Genomic DNA, 17,393 nt, shown 5'->3' with positions numbered 1-17,393 from the left:
ATTTTAAGGTGAATATAAATAGAAGTATCACTTGAATAATAATTATGAGACCGCCAATTTAAGGGCATGTGATAAATACCACCATAATTCAACTAGTACGTATAAGATTACAAGTACCTCATCATCTGCTAAGAACACCATCATAAAGCCATCACAACTAACAGTTCCAGATCTGTTAAAAGAACCATCACAATTAATAGTACAGTACTCATTCCTGTATGAGTAGAGGAGGAGACCACATTAATTAATTGTACGTTGCACTAGCTATTTAGTCACTGGACCATTTTAATTCTATGTCACTATTCAGAAATCACTCTTTTAGGTATCACCAATAACCATTTGTAAATCTTGCAAATTGATATAACATTTTTTGATAGTAAAAGAAGATACATTTATCTTATATCTATTCTAAAAAAAATTAAATGAAGGGTTAATAGTTGTTTTGCACCATATCATTTGAGCGATTTTTTTTACCTCATGAAAATTATTTGTGTTTACATGAGACTATACATTTTGATAATATGACTTACATAGTTGTCATTTTTCTTTGTTTCTTTTTTGTTTTTTATTTCCTCTTAAATCCAATAGATATTTATAATTTTTAATAAAGAAATAAATTAAAATCATTAATAGGAAATGATAAATTAATCCTATTTTTAATCCTATCCTATTAACTTTTTGTTATTCTTATCCTTAATTTTTGGTGGGTTAACCGATAAGTAGACATGACAATAAAACTCATACCCGCGGATATCCGCCCAAACCATACCCGCTTTGACGAAGAAAACCCGAGTTGATTGAGTTTGACTTTGGGTTTGGGTTTTCCCCGATTTCAAAAGTTGGGGTTGGGGCGGGTAATGGGTACATTGATACCCACCCCGAACTCATCCCCGAACCCACCCCGTTTATACTAAAAATTAGATTTCACCTCTTTTAAATTAGAAACGCTTAAACTATCTCTTAAATTACATTCATATGTTTATTTTTAGTTTTTAATTTGAGTATTAAACAAATCATTTCTCTATTTCTTTCTTTATTTAAAAAATTTTTTTTGAGAGAAAATAATTTTGGACATTTAATTTTTTTTTTTTAATAAAAAAAATATTAAAATACAATTTAAATTCATGTGGAAAGAGGCGTAACGGGGATACCCGAAACCCGTTGGGGATACCCGATCACCGTTGGATATGGGTTTGGAGTTATACTTTTTATCCCCGCTCAAATTTGGGACGGGTTTGGGGAAACCCGAACTTTATGGGTTTAGGTTTGGGAGGGAAAAACCCGTCCCAACCCCGCCCCATTACCATGCCTACCGATAAGGAATACTTAAAATTTTCATGCCTTATTCTTTTAATATGACTCGGTTTAATTTCTTTCTCTCTAGTTTACCATCGCTGCTCCCTCCCTCCTCTTCACGTTTTCTCAGATTATTTTGTTTCTGTTCCTATCTATATTGATCCCAATTTTTTCATGCTTGTATCTTTGCTTCATTTTCATAAATCGATTTCCACATATATCTCCATGTATTGATTTTTGCTAAAATTTCTTTGGGGTTTAATTTTTCTTCTCTTATATATACATCTTACCATTGATTAATTTGTTGGTTGGAAAAAAAAAATCTGTTTTTCCAAGTACAGTGGTATTTTTCTGCCCAGTGTAGTGTCTTCTTGTGCTTTATTGGTGCCTAATAATAATATAGGAGTATTTTGAATCTAAAAAAAAAAAAAAATACACCGATAAAATATTACTACTATCCTGTTTTTATCATGTGTACACCAAACACGGGACAAGATAAGTGTTATCATGTTACTATCATATCTTATCCTTATCCAGTTTCTTATCATATCATGTCTCTATCATATCATGTGCACCAAACTGATCCTAAAAATTGTTATTTTCAATTTCAAACTTCCTTTTTTTGTTTCCTTAACCGGTGCCTCGGGGCATCAGTTAGCATGACCCCTTTTTAAATATAAGATACCAAAATTGAAACATAAAATAATTGTAAAGGACCAAATGTGTAATTAAACATTTATTTATTTTTGATAGAACTCATTAATATTTAGTTTAATTACTTGTTGTTTGACAAATTTTTTGTAGTTAAAGACACACCATATTACCAAAAAAAAAGAAGAAAAGACACACCATATTACCAATACCAATTAAACGCTACTAATTAAGAGGATCTGAAGTCATTCATAAATGTGGACCAAAGTTTTCTTCCTATAACTGGGGGGTAGGATACATTATATTTCACACATTTCACATGGATCTTTTTAATTAGTTTGTTGCATACGAAGCTAGCATGCTACTGTACATTAGCATTCTTTTGTGACCACTCTATATTTTGTTTCCTTATAAGTTATGTCCACTTATATTTGACAAAAGTTCGAAGATCGTTCCCTTGATATTTTATTAATTAATTAATGAGTACTTTTACTTTTTTAGTGTAAGAAGAGAATGATTAGCATAAAAAGTAAAAGCATATTAACTATCTTGACAATTTTTTACTTATCCCACAAACAAGTAAAATCTCAAATATATTAAAAAAGAAGAAAAAAAAAAAGGTATATAAGAAAATTAGGGGGATTAGACACCAATGCTCAAGTGGGAAATCCAGCCACCTCATTAAATACCTTACATGCAAAACTCATAGGAAAAAGTATGTAGTGAACCAAACAAGATTAACAAAATCTATATTCTAACAAAACAAAACTATATATTTATAGTGAAAGCATGACTTATATTAAGAATTGTGTCCGAGTATTAAGAGTCTTAAATTTGCAATCCAAGTGTAGCAATACCATCAGCGCACCAATTGCCTTCTCTATAAATATGCGAGATAATGAAAAACATATATGTTGTAAGTTCAACACAATTTAATTACCAACGATTACGATGGATTCAAAGAAATCATATAAGGATATTCTTAAAAGCAAGAGTAAGTAGAATAGAATCGGTCTCAATGCCAAAGTAAGTTCCAATTTCCTAGCAATCTCTATATATATAGCCAACATCACCCGAACAATCTCAGCCCGAAAAGCATAGGTAACACCAAGATTCTTAGCAAAACAACCAAGCGTACATAGTCCTGTCAATGTTGCATTTGATCCAATAGGCCTTTGGCGGGTACCAAAACAACTTCTTTGATTTTAGGAGCATTAAGAGGATACACCTTAATTGAAAAAGTTTTAAGAATTTGAAATTCGTGAATCGAAGCAGAAGTAGGCAAGTAGCCGACTTTGAAAAATTTCCAGTAATATTTGACGTCGACACAAATCAATAAATGAGAAAACAAATCAATAAAGAGGAAATATCAAAGAGGAAATTTATAGAATGCTCTAAAAAAAATCAAGTTGTTAGTCAATAATGGCATGCAACCGAATTAAGGGTCAACTGAATGTTCTATAGCCGAATGAAGAATAATCAAATGAAAAATAGTCAAATACAACATAAGCAAGTCTTTCTCAAAGTCCACAGATGTTTATGAAGTTCGTGGAAATGTTAGAATTAGTCAAAGATGGGTGGAGCTAGACAAATTGATGTTTTACTTATGTTTCATGTTTATAGTATCACTAATAGAAGCACCTACAGAGACGCGTTCTTAGGCAAGGCTACATGCATAGATAAATTTTATGGGACTAGTAGTGAGGGATTTGAGTAGTATGCTATATGTGCTGGGTTCAATCCTCAGCTCATTGTAAACAAAAAAAACTCCAACTCTACGTTATGAGTAATTTCATGTTTATAGTATCACAATTGGGGAAGCAAGCCAAAGGTGGAGTGCCACATACTCTTGGCAACGAGCTAGGTTAAATTTTATAGACCACAATATTTTTGCCAGGATGATTAGGTTTATCTATATATAAGACACTTGTACATTTCAGTTAATTCAATCAATCAATCAAACACTGAATTTGAAATTCTATTGATACGAACTCAGTGTAGTAGTTACTGCATGCATACAATCAATTGTAGTCCGTCGTCTATTCTTGATCGAGCGGTTCATATTTTAAAACAGTTTACAATTAATTTGTCTATAATATAAAATTCTAATGTTAAAACTTTGACTGTTTGATCTTAATCGGACAATCTTAAACTTGTTAGGTACATATACTTATTGGATACTGTCTACATCTAATCCAAATCCATAATTCTACATTATTAATAATGAATGTGACATATGATAAAACGTACCTTCTCTTAAATTAATAAAGTCACAACCAAATATAACTGCAAAAAATGCAGAATATCTAGAGCTACCTCATGTAGGGTGTAGGGTGTAGGGTGCAGGTGCAACATATTCACTTGTCTTTTTCATTGCTAGTGTATACACTACAGGATACAAATTAATCACTTTAGTGTGAAATTTTTAATCAATCCGTTATGCATATTGGCTGTTTCCTTATGTCGACTTGCCTTAATTGAGATAAAAAAATCAAAGAAATATTATGAGAAACGACATTTCCTTTTACTCTCAAGAAGCTTTCAATGTCAATAAACAGTTTAATTATAAGACTTATGATATGGGAATTATTATAGGAGTGCATGCATGTCAGAAATCAATATAGTGTTAATAATGTCGGTTAGAACTTTTGTGTTGAATTGGAGGACATTCCAGCTGCCATAGAAGAATGGGAAGAAGATGATGATGAAAATGGTTGCATTTGCATAAATAGTAGTACTATTTCAAAGGTATAGGAAAATAGGAATACACTAAATTTTAAGTTTAATCATCGTGTCTTGCTAATATCTGTTTTAAGGGTACATGTTAAGAAATTAAAAGTAGAAATATTTTCTTATAACCTATATATGAAAAGTTTAAAAAGTAAATTAAATGCATGAATTACTATAATATATTTATTTATTTGAATTCATAACATGTGTACTGAGGGGTCGAAGTCCTCTCATCCAAGTTGAAGGACATTTTTTTAGCTTGTGAAGAATAGTCTATTTTACTTTGAATGTACACACTTAGTCGGTAGTAAAATATTTGCCTTCTTCCTTGAAGAATGTCCAAATTAAAATTAAAAAAAAAATTGAAATGGATGCATGCAGTCGTGGATCTGAAGTGGATGCAATCGGGATCCCTTGACTGCATGCAATCAATAATATGACAATTATTTGATCATATCATCGGACGGTTTAAATTTGAGAGTCATAATTTTATATAGTTTGAAAAATTGAAATTGTATTAAAATTTAAACCATTCGATGTAAGATTCATTTGACCTACCCTACCTTTTGTGGCCCATTACACCTTGCACAATGTTATTGGTTGCACATTTTTAATGTTAAATTCACATCGGAATTGGGAACAATTGATCACTTTTGGTTTGTTTTACGGGGTATTCTTATTTGGGCACAAGCCTAAATGTTTCATATTTAGGCACATATACAAAAAAATTTAAAAAATTAATAGAAATGATAATGAAATACATAATATTAAATAATGTGACTAATTTATTTTATATTTAAATTTTTCAATCATATGTGTTTACCCAAATATTTTTTATTTGGGATTGTACTTATATTAGAATTTAACTTGTTGCACATCAATGCCTTCTTATGACTAGGACCAGAGACTTGGTTTATTTCATAGGAAGTTAACATACGGGAATTGCATATGGCCTTGCCTGTTGTTCAAAGCATAGGTTGAACATTGCGGATAAATATACAGAAATTTCAAACTAAGAGAGATCAAATTACACCAGGTATAATTTTAAAAGTATTACACTAATTTTTTAAAGTCATGATACTAATAAATATATTTGATATATGGTAACATAATAAAAATTTCCTTACACGTATCTTTTTTAAAGTTATGATATCGATATATACTAATAATAATCTATTAAAAAAAAGATTGCAAATGCTTAACACTTGCTAATTTTCATTGTGTGAAAAATCTTCTTACCTCCTTATCGGAACATGATCCAATTTAGCTCTTTAAAGTCTCTATAAGTGTTGATGACCTATTATCCTCACAACGAGTCAAGTGTATTTTTTTTTTATTGTATATTATATATTATCTCTATTTTTTAAAGTAGTTTAGTAACTAAAATTTTCACTAAGGTGAATAAATGAAATGTTCGGGATTCGAATACTGACTTTCAGCATATAAAATATGATGTTTCTACCAACTATAAGTTAATCAAACTTTTTGTTTTTTCAATCTTTTATGTGTGTTGATCACTATAAATAGTTTATGATTGTATTTATATTTCACTAAATTGTACTCTTAGTTTATGAAGGATGGACATCAAATATTTTATCTTCTTGTTCTTTCTTTGTGCACCAATTATTATATCTGTTGTGGCAATTGAATCATCCAAAGATGGAAAACAATGTATGTATATATATAAATTGAACGCACAATTTCTTTATTCTCTTATTATAGTTCAAACATCCTTTGTGGTCCTTGAATGTGTTAAGATATTTTTACTATAGTGTCTAAATGTACTAGAAATATTTTTTATCCCAAATTGACTAAAAAAGTAACCCTATCTGATGTTTGCAATTGTCATAGATTTACTGGATATATTGATAGTCTCTCACACATTCAAGGATCAAAATGATTTCTGTCTCAAAATAAGTGACTTACCTGTTAACACATTAAAAAAAATCTTGGAATTGAGTTTTTTGCCTGACTCATCCTTACAAAATCGAACGGTGGACGGCCCAAGAGCGAAAACTTGATAACAAGTGGCCCAACGGATTGTGGAGAGACTCTAATAACATCTTAGAATTAAGTTTTTGACCTAACTTATCCTTACAAAACCGACTTGTAAAGTAAGGATTGTCTCTTACTTATAAACACACATTCAGGTCATCTCGCAATCGATGTGGGATTTTTTAAAAAAAGTGTGTGTATACACAATTACTATGTTACCAATTTTAAAGTTCAGTTATTTAAAAAAAATTCTTCTAAGAAAAAGATAAGTAATTTTAGGACAAAGGGAGCATTATATATAATAAAAATTATTTGTTGATTTGCAGATGGTGCAATAAAAGAATTCAAAATAAAAATGGGGTTCACTACATGGAATACTTGGAACCTCTATGATCCCCTCCAAAGACTTGGTAATCGTAAAAGACGCAAGGGCTCAAAAGGATCAAGCTTAGAAGAAAATGGTGGCGAAGGAAGTGGAGAAGATAAAGGTGAACCAATTGAAGGTGGAAAAGACAAAGAAAGTGCACCTTCAACTTAATAATGGAGGGTTTTATGGACACTATATTTGGCCATCACTATATTTAGCTAAATTATAATATTGTTTATTTGCACTATTATATATAATCAACCCATTTAAATAAACATATTTATATAATCTAAAAATAATATATACTATTATTATTATGGGTCCGTTTGTTACAGATTAAAAAAATAGTGATTTTGATGTAAAATAATTTAGAGATTTTTAGAAAAGTTGAATTTAATTTGTGTTTGTTTATTATAATAAAAATCACTTTTTTAAAATAAAATAATCTTTAGTTTGTTTGGATACAACTTATAAGAGTGATTTTTTTAATTACAAATAACTTTCTTATTTTAACATTTCTTTTCTCTCTCCTCTAAAAAAAATCTATTATTTTATAAGCTACTCTCAGTAGCTTCTCATTTTTAGCCGTTTTCTGATTATTTTTAGCTTCAGATGATTATTTTAAAAATCTATAACAAACAGATGCAAAACAATTAAAAATGATTATTTTTATAAAAAAAAATAATTTTTTTCTAAAATAAGCTATAACAAACGAGCTTTATATTGTACTTTAATTTTAGTTTTATTGGGTACAATGCATGCAAAATTAGTTTATGTTCTAAAATCAATTTAAAATAGACATGTTATTAATTTGGTTGGATGTTTGGGTATATAGGCAACAATACGAATATGGAAAAAAAAAAGAAAAAAAAAAGTCATAGGTGGATTTAATTTCTTTTCATTTTTTTTTCTATTGTTGTGTGGGTTCTTTCACAATTTAACGGTGAGTTTTCTATCCCACCGTCTTAACTTCAAAAGTTTAAGATGAAAAAGTGCTTATGAATAATCACTTACGTATAAGTTATTTTTATAATAAAAGATAAAATAAAGTTTAATTTTTTTTTTATGTTATATAAATTGTTTTCATAAACTATTATGAAAATAAGCTGAAAACAGTTTATGAACAAGTTATAAGTTGTTTACATAAGTTCTTTCCAAATAAGCTCACAAAATTTATGAAATCGATAAACTCAAATAAGTCAATTCAAACAAGATCTTAAGTCAATTTAGACTCATCTTAAATTTCACAAGTGTGTTGCATACCAAAAAAATAAAAAATTCACAAGTATGAGACTTGATTTCGAACCTTAAGATTTTTCACCGCTCCACACTTAAGGTTGTTAGCTTAACCACTAGACTATTTGACAAAAAAAAATTTATTACCATTAGTGTTATGAAAAAAAAGAACAACAAATAGGATAATACCAACAGATTTATATTCTTCTATAAATTATCGGTGATATTTTCAAAAGTGATAATTTTCATTGTTAGAGTCATGCATTGGAGGAGAGATAATTTTCAAATTGGTTTCGAATTGGCTAAAAAGTAAAAACCACAACCAAATTGGTTTTACAAAAGAACCAATGTTTCATTGAAATTTTTTTGGTTCCGAAGGGTGTTCAGAAGAAACGAAAAATTTTAGAGGGATTAATATTTTTTCGCTAGTGTGTGTGCGTGCGTGCACGCGCATGTGTGTGCGTGCACGCGCATGTGCATGCGTGCGTATGTGTTAAAATAAATAAATTACATAATTAATATAAATAAATTTTAAAATAAACTTAGACGCTTATGATCATGATAGTGAACAACAAAAAGTATCTGGGATTTCTAAAGAACGATTTTCACTGTACAAAACAAAAAGTTCAAGATTAGGACAATCTAACTTTTTTGGAAGCTCTTGTAAAAGACAATTATCTAAGATGATATGTGAGCACATTTTCGGAAAATCCACGGTAAGATATTCCTTCAAACCAGTCTTTGGTTTCACACATATAAACATCTTTATTCCTACATGCTATGGAGATACCAACATCACGAACAAGGTCATGCATTTGGATACGCCGACTTCTCTTATTACCTTCAAGTAACAAGCAAGATGCTTTCAATGATTCAATTATACTATGAAGTCTGTTTCTTGCATCATCCACGGTACTTATATTCTTGAATATGTCCAAACTCATTGCAACTTTCAATAAGTAATCTTCAGGATTATCAAAGTCTCCTAGTACAGCAGAAAGCAAGAAGAGTGCCTTAGTTTCGTCAGTTGCCAACCAGTTGTAACTCAACTCTAAAGCAGAATGTGTTATGACATCCATTTTCTCATGACCAACATTTTGTAATTTGCTCAATGCATCTTTCCAAGCATAAATATCCTTACTTTTCAATCCGCTTGCCATTGTCACTATGAGAAGAGGCAAACCTTTACATTGTCTAGCAATTTCAGTTGCTACCTTTTTGAAACTGATATCGTTAACCACATCCTCTGCCATAGATTGAAACAAGCTCCATGTTTCTAGTTCACTTAGAAGTTCAAGTCTGAAAGTGAAATCCTTTTGGACGTCCATTTGCTGCAACACATCTTGAGTTCTAGAGGTCATCAACAATTTGCAACCAATGTGTTCCTTGTTGGATGGAATTCCTACTTCTTTAACCAGATCAACTTTCTGCCAAATATCATCTAGAATAACAAGGACAGATTTCTCAGCTTTAATTCTCATCTTTAGGCGGTCAGCTCTACCCTTAGTACTTACTTCTCCAAATGTTAGACCCAACGTATCTGCAATCACCTCTTGAATTTTCTTAATATCTGGAGTTTTGGATACATGGACGATAACCACTGCATCAAACAATTTTTGTTGTTTAGCTATATCAGCGACTTCGTTCACCAGAAAGGTCTTACCCACCCCACCGAAACCATAGACTCCAATGTTGCATGCTTTAGGATCCTTGGGAGCCTTCAAGATGCCCTCCTTAAATAACTCCCTTGTCTCAAACTTTTCACCAACACATGTGGCAGAAGAAGAGGCAATTTCATATAGAGCAGGAATGTAACAAACTTCATTGAAATCACTTCTTCCCTGAACTACATCAACCTCATTTGCTATCATTGTAGTCTTTTTGCCAAGCTGATGTCGTAATTTCAAATTAGGGAAAGACCAGCCCGAACACCCAACCTCTCGACGGCCAGGATCTTCCAGGAGCTGCTTTGCCTTTTGAATGACCTCATTCCCGTCCTCCAATCAGGTTTCAACACCAACTAATTTTTTTTTCCATTGTTTCCTTCAGCTTTCACCCTATGGTTTATATCTTCTCTTGATGCTTCAAGATTGCGAACAGAATCATTTAGCTTGGTGAAATTACGTTCGTAGTGTGTCAAATAACCCACTTCTCTTCGAATAGGAGCAAAAACATATGGTACTACGCTTCCAACAATAGAAATGATGGCATCCATTGGGCAGGTAAAATACTTGCAGAAACTGGTATCAGTGTCCGTTCTTTATGACTTGTGTTGAGACTGAAAGCAATTGAGAAACACTATTTTAGATTAGGAAAATATGATGTTAAAAGTTAAGGACAATTCACAAGAAAAAGAATGCGTTATGTATATAATATATAAAAGTGTTTTGCTTTTTTCAATCCAAACAATGGGTCCAAGACAGTAAAACGTTCATTCACACAAACACTTAAATAAGTAAAAATTCAATTCATAATTTAGAAAGTCCCGGCCAAAAATCTCAAAGTCTCTTCGAGGTGAACAAATTTTTTTTTTTGTTACCATGATATATGTACGAAGTTTTCACTGTTATTAACGATTACTAATTTCCGTCAAAAAATTGTGGGGAAAAGAACCAATGTTTCATTGAAGTAAAAGCCACAACCAAATTGGTTTTACAAAAGAACCAATATTTCATTGAAATTTTTTTGGTTCCGAAGGGTGTTCGGAAGGAACGAAAATTTTTAGAGGGATTAATATTTTTTCGCTTAGTGTGTGTGCGTGCGTATGTGTTAAAATAAATAAATTATATAATTAATATAAATTAATTTTAAAATAAACTTAGACTCTTATGATCATGATAGTGAAATTTATTTGGTGTGAATTTTTCAATATTGGTGTCATCTTTAACTATTCTTACATATTATGTATTTATAATCACGTGACTAATAGGAAAAAATGGGATACTAAATTTATAACTCGCATAAGACACCGAAAATCTTAGATAGGTCCGTGTCATACTCCCTCCACTTCAACAAATATTTCTTTCACATATAACAACAATATAACCACAATTCAAATTGATCCTCCATTCTCTTCAACTAATCTTCCCCCATAGCCATAGATAACAATGACGACATCACAACTCCAATCGATCCTCCCTCTACTTCCCTAATAATCCTCAATAGATAACATTGATACCATAGTTCCAACTGTTGGGGTTGATTGCAATGTAAGTCCCACATTGCTAATGAAGGGAAAAAAAAGGTCAAAGAAATTATATTGAAGAAGTCCCACATCGCTTAGAATTGTGAAGCAAGGGGGAAATCAAAGCTATATAATGGACCTAAGTTCTTTGTTTGTAATTGCACCAGTCAGTAGCACTTTAAGCTTATATCTGACTTTTTTGTTTTTCTCTTGTACTCTTGTATTAGAGGGTTGAGAGATGTAGTTAGGTATTTGCTTTGGAGAGTGTGGGTGTATTGGGGGCCAAGGGAAGGTTGAGGGTAGTCTATGTGTTGTAACAATTTTCACATAGTGTTTATTCTCTGGTTGTCGGTTTTGACAACGGCCGTGGTTTTTCTCCGGTTTTGGAGTTTCCACGTTATATTCTTGTGTTGTTGATTGCGTTCTTTTATTTTCTCTATGCCGGTTTTTCCCAACTACTGGTATCAGAGCTCTTGGTTTGATTCAGGAGGAGGGAGTTCCGCTGTGAAGTTTAGGCTAGAGAAAATTGATGTTTGGCTTGTGGAAAATCAAGTCAAGGATGTGGTGATGCAATCTGGGTTACACAAGGTCAGCCTGGAGAGGCGGTGGTAATAATACTCAACATCAGCCTGGAGAGACGGTGGTAATAATACTCAACATCAGCCTGGAGAGGCGGTGATAAGAATACTCGGGTTACGTCTGAAACAACAACTTATTATGAGGATGCGGAGGTGCTAGTGGAAGTTGAGAATCGGTGGAGTGTTGAGTCATGGACTTTGGAAGCTCCTATCACATGTGTTTGAAGAAGAAATACTTTTGAATCCCTAGAGCTAGTTGAAGGTGGAGTTGTTCATCTTGGTGACGGAAAGCTTGTAAGGTTCAAGGTATGGGTGAGTTTCTTTTAACACAGTGCGATATATTTTCTTGAACTTTGATGCATAGATAGTAGGTAGATTACTTGTTAGATAGTTCTACTATTATTGGTTATGCATCTGTTACTAGTGGTGATTCTCATGTTTTGGTTAAGTTGTGGATCTTCGGGTGGGTACTTGTTAGTGACATGAGTTTAGTTGGACTAGTGAAACAAGGTTTACTAGGTGATGTAACTAAACTGGAATTGTCGGAGCCTAACAATGGCCTGAGGTGGTTTCACAGATGTTTGAAGTTGTTCAAGTGACACATGGGCATCAGTTGACATGGATGCAAGGTGTGTGATGATAGCGTGCGGGCATTGGTTGGCATTGATGCAAGGTACGCGGTTATCTCGATGGCTGATGAACTTCCAGAGAAAGTCAACATGGAAGTTGCACCATAAATTGTCAGCGAGGTTTCGAGATGAAATTCTTGGGATGGCTTGGTTCCAAGTGAAGAAAAATCTTGGGATGGTTTAGTTTCAAGTGAATAAAATTCTTGGGATGGTTTAGTTCCAAGTGGAGTATACTCTTTATGGTGGAGTATGATAATTTAATTTGTCGGTATAGACAATGAGAATTATGATTGTCGGTGAAGACAATGATTGTCGGTATAGACAATGGAAGCATAAGATAATGATTGTCGGTGTAGACAATGAAGATTGAAGACCATTACAATCAAGGTGGAGATTGTTGGGGTTGATTGCAATGTAAGTCCCACATTGCTAATGAAGGGAAAAAAAAGGTCAAAGAAATTATATTGAAGAAGTCCCACATCGCTTAGAATTGTGAAGCAAGGGGGAAATCATAGCTATATAATGGACCTAAGTTCTTTGTTTGTAATTGCACCAGTCAGTAGCACTTTAAGCTTATATCTGACTTTTTTGTTTTTCTCTTGTACTCTTGTATTAGAGGGTTGAGAGATGTAGTTAGGTATTTGCTTTGGAGAGTGTGGGTGTATTGGGGGCAAAGGGAAGGTTGAGGGTAGTCTATGTGTTGTAACAATTTTCACATAGTGTTTATTCTCTGGTTGTCGGTTTTGACAACGGCCGTGGTTTTTCTCCGGTTTTGGAGTTTCCACGTTATATTCTTGTGTTGTTGATTGCGTTCTTTTATTTTCTCTATGCCGGTTTTTCCCAACTACTGGTATCAGAGCTCTTGGTTTGATTCAGGAGGAGGGAGTTCCGCTGTGAAGTTTAGGCTAGAGAAAATTGACGTTTGGCTTGTGGAAAATCAAGTCAAGGATGTGGTGATGCAATCTGGGTTACACAAGGTCAGCCTGGAGAGGCGGTGGTAATAATACTCAACATCAGCCTGGAGAGACGGTGGTAATAATACTCAACATCAGCCTGGAGAGGCGGTGATAAGAATACTCGGGTTACGTCTGAAACAACAACTTATTATGAGGATGCGGAGGTGCTAGTGGAAGTTGAGAATCGGTGGAGTGTTGAGTCATGGACTTTGGAAGCTCCTATCACATGTGTTTGAAGAAGAAATACTTTTGAATCCCTAGAGCTAGTTGAAGGTGGAGTTGTTCATCTTGGTGACGGAAAGCTTGTAAGGTTCAAGGTATGGGTGAGTTTCTTTTAACACAGTGCGATATATTTTCTTGAACTTTGATGCATAGATAGTAGGTAGATTACTTGTTAGATAGTTCTACTATTATTGGTTATGCATCTGTTACTAGTGGTGATTCTCATGTTTTGGTTAAGTTGTGGATCTTCGGGTGGGTACTTGTTAGTGACATGAGTTTAGTTGGACTAGTGAAACAAGGTTTACTAGGTGATGTAACTAAACTGGAATTGTCGGAGCCTAACAATGGCCTGAGGTGGTTTCACAGATGTTTGAAGTTGTTCAAGTGACACATGGGCATCAGTTGACATGGATGCAAGGTGTGTGATGATAGCGTGCGGGCATTGGTTGGCATTGATGCAAGGTACGCGGTTATCTCGATGGCTGATGAACTTCCAGAGAAAGCCAACATGGAAGTTGCACCATAAATTGTCAGCGAGGTTTCGAGATGAAATTCTTGGGATGGCTTGGTTCCAAGTGAAGAAAAATCTTGGGATGGTTTAGTTTCAAGTGAATAAAATTCTTGGGATGGTTTAGTTCCAAGTGGAGTATACTCTTTATGGTGGAGTATGATAATTTAATTTGTCGGTATAGACAATGAGAATTATGATTGTCGGTGAAGACAATGATTGTCGGTATAGACAATGGAAGCATAAGATAATGATTGTCGGTGTAGACAATGAAGATTGAAGACCATTACAATCAAGGTGGAGATTGTTGGGGTTGATTGCAATGTAAGTCCCACATTGCTAATGAAGGGAAAAAAAAGGTCAAAGAAATTATATTGAAGAAGTCCCACATCGCTTAGAATTGTGAAGCAAGGGGGAAATCAAAGCTATATAATGGACCTAAGTTCTTTGTTTGTAATTGCACCAGTCAGTAGCACTTTAAGCTTATATCTGACTTTTTTGTTTTTCTCTTGTACTCTTGTATTAGAGGGTTGAGAGATGTAGTTAGGTATTTGCTTTGGAGAGTGTGGGTGTATTGGGGGCCAAGGGAAGGTTGAGGGTAGTCTATGTGTTGTAACAATTTTCACATAGTGTTTATTCTCTGGTTGTCGGTTTTGACAACGGCCGTGGTTTTTCTCCGGTTTTGGAGTTTCCACGTTATATTCTTGTGTTGTTGATTGCGTTCTTTTATTTTCTCTGTGCCGGTTTTTCCCAACACCAACAATAGACAATCAAGTAGATAACCCCGCTAAGTCCATAATTAATGAGACCATCACTATATCCCTTGACATTGAAACAACTTCAGCCAATATTCCCCACTCAGCATCCACAAATAATCTCTCAACAAATAAGATTTATAGCATAGTTCCTGGTAGAGATTCAAGTAGATAATAATGTCTGTAATTCCACAACTAATGAGACTATCACTATGCCCGTTAACGTTGAAACAACTTCAAACTGGAATCCCACACCTCTTCGTAAGATGGCGGCAATGGCTTCTATTGCAGCTGGCATGTGCTTTAGATGGGCACTACAACACTCCATACTCGCGCCATATGTGTAGCTACTTGGAGTTCCACTAGTGGGGCTGCTAACATATGGCTCTGTGGCCCAATATCTGGCATGGTTATCCAGCCACTTGTAGGATATTACAATGGCAGTTGTTGGTCACGTTTCGGCCGGTGACAACCATTCGTTTTATTCGGCATCATAGCAGTGGTTATGGCCCCCTTGCTCAATAGCTCTACTGCTGATTTAGGCCACACATTTGACGATGTCCTCGACACTAAAACAAAGCCACATATTGTTGTTACTTTGTTTCTGGCTTTCGGATCCTTGATGTGGCCAACAACTTGCTCTAGGGACCATGTCGGGCCTTCATCAGTGATCTTGCCGCTGGTGATCACCACCGAATAAGAACAGACAACGACTTGTTCTCATTCTTTATGGCCATCAACAACTTTCTTGGATATTTTACCGGCTCCTTCAAGAACCTCCATAAGATACCCCTTGGTAGAAACAAGAGCTTGCGACATTTTTTGCGCAAATCTAAAAATTTGCTTCTTCTTGTTAACCCTCCTCCTCGTAGTGCTTTCAAGTGCGGCTCTACATTACGTAGAAGACATTGCAGTTACATCTCCGGAGTCGGAATCACTGGTTTCTTGCTTCGGTGAATTACTTGGTGCATTACACGGACAACCACAATCAATGCAGATGCTGATGATTGTAACGGCGATCAACTAGGTTGCATGGTTCCCATTTTTTTGGCACTGATCGTTAATATAATAGATTTATTTATTAATTTAAAAACAAAATTTTCTTTTATTTTATGAATTGGTGTATAATCAACCCTAATTTATATTTTCACTAATCCCAAACATTATTTTAGTGAGCCCAAAACATTCCCTAAACATATTTAATTTTTTTTTACAAACCTAAATCATTTTTATTAAAACTCTATTTTTTTAAATAATAAAAATAGATGGTGGGGCATGATTTAGATTTAGTCCATATTTGATTTCATTAATACTTTATTAATTATTTTTAATTATTTAATATATTAATGAGTTGTAATGATTTAATTGGTTGTGTCTAATCATTGATGCTTAAGTGAGGACTCACCTGAAAATTTCTCCTTCTCACAAACACTTTAAATTCTTTTCAATGTCTACTCATATTCTAGGGGCTTTCAAGGGGTTTTCGGGAGAAGCGACCGTGTAGAGTACCAAAATTTTAGAGGCAATAATATTTTTTTCTTAATGTGCACATGTGTGTATGTGTGCACGCACGCAATAAATAAATTATAAAATTAATACAAATAAATTTTAAATGATCTTGCTAACTAGTGCCATGGGGCACTAGTTAAGGAACTAAAAAGGGAAATAAAAGAAAAGTTATGTATTGAAAAAATCAAAATTTAGAATTTTCATATGTTGACTACACAATACTCAAGAAAAACTTTCTACATTTGAATTCTTAACTCAAGAAAAACTTTTTACATTTGAATTCTTATGATCTTGATAGTAAAAATTATTTAGTGTGAACTTTTCAATAATAATGTAATCTTTAACTATTCTTACATTATACTCCCTCCGGTCCTTATTATAAGAAACACTTTGACAAAATCACACAAACCAAGGAAGGTAAATTTTCTCATTAATGATTCTAACATTTTATGTTATATTCCAAAACTAACCTTTGACTAGCATGGGAAATAGGCCTCTCTAATTAATGCACTAGCATTATAATGAATTATTTGATTGTATTTAATAAGGGTACAAATGGAATTGTGTCAAAGTGTTTCTTATACAAAGGACCAAATAAAAATTCCAAAGTGTTTCTTATAAAAAGGACCGGAGGGAGTAATTATACTAATTATACGACTAATAAAAAAATGAGACACTAAATTTATAATTCACATAGGACGTCCAATATATAGGGTATGACCCTTTCATACTCCCTCCACTTCAACAAATATTTCTTCTATAGATAAAAACAGACTT

General features: G+C 33.4%; 2 protein-coding genes and 1 pseudogene across 2 annotated transcripts; 2 read left to right on the top strand and 1 right to left on the bottom strand.

The window, feature by feature from the left end:
- Window positions 1–6,187: 6,187 nt before the first annotated feature.
- On the top strand, window positions 6,188–7,356 carry LOC123888044. The gene is made up of 2 exons (XM_045936994.1): window positions 6,188–6,348; window positions 6,999–7,356. Exons 1-2 carry the CDS (start codon window positions 6,255–6,257, stop codon window positions 7,208–7,210), a joined length of 306 nt encoding a protein of 101 aa, XP_045792950.1. The 5' UTR covers window positions 6,188–6,254; the 3' UTR covers window positions 7,211–7,356.
- Window positions 7,357–8,949: 1,593 nt separating this feature from the next.
- LOC123892333 (disease resistance protein At4g27190-like) lies at window positions 8,950–10,146 on the bottom strand. Its single transcript, XM_045942123.1, has one exon. It carries the CDS (start codon window positions 10,144–10,146, stop codon window positions 8,950–8,952), a length of 1,197 nt encoding a protein of 398 aa, XP_045798079.1.
- Window positions 10,147–13,941: 3,795 nt separating this feature from the next.
- LOC123892332 lies at window positions 13,942–16,164 on the top strand (annotated as a pseudogene).
- Window positions 16,165–17,393: the final 1,229 nt, after the last annotated feature.

This window comes from Trifolium pratense, linkage group LG6 (assembly GCF_020283565.1).
Source record: "Trifolium pratense cultivar HEN17-A07 linkage group LG6, ARS_RC_1.1, whole genome shotgun sequence".
Taxonomy (NCBI): domain Eukaryota; kingdom Viridiplantae; phylum Streptophyta; class Magnoliopsida; order Fabales; family Fabaceae; genus Trifolium; species Trifolium pratense.
This window is presented reverse-complemented; position numbering and strand designations above follow the sequence as displayed.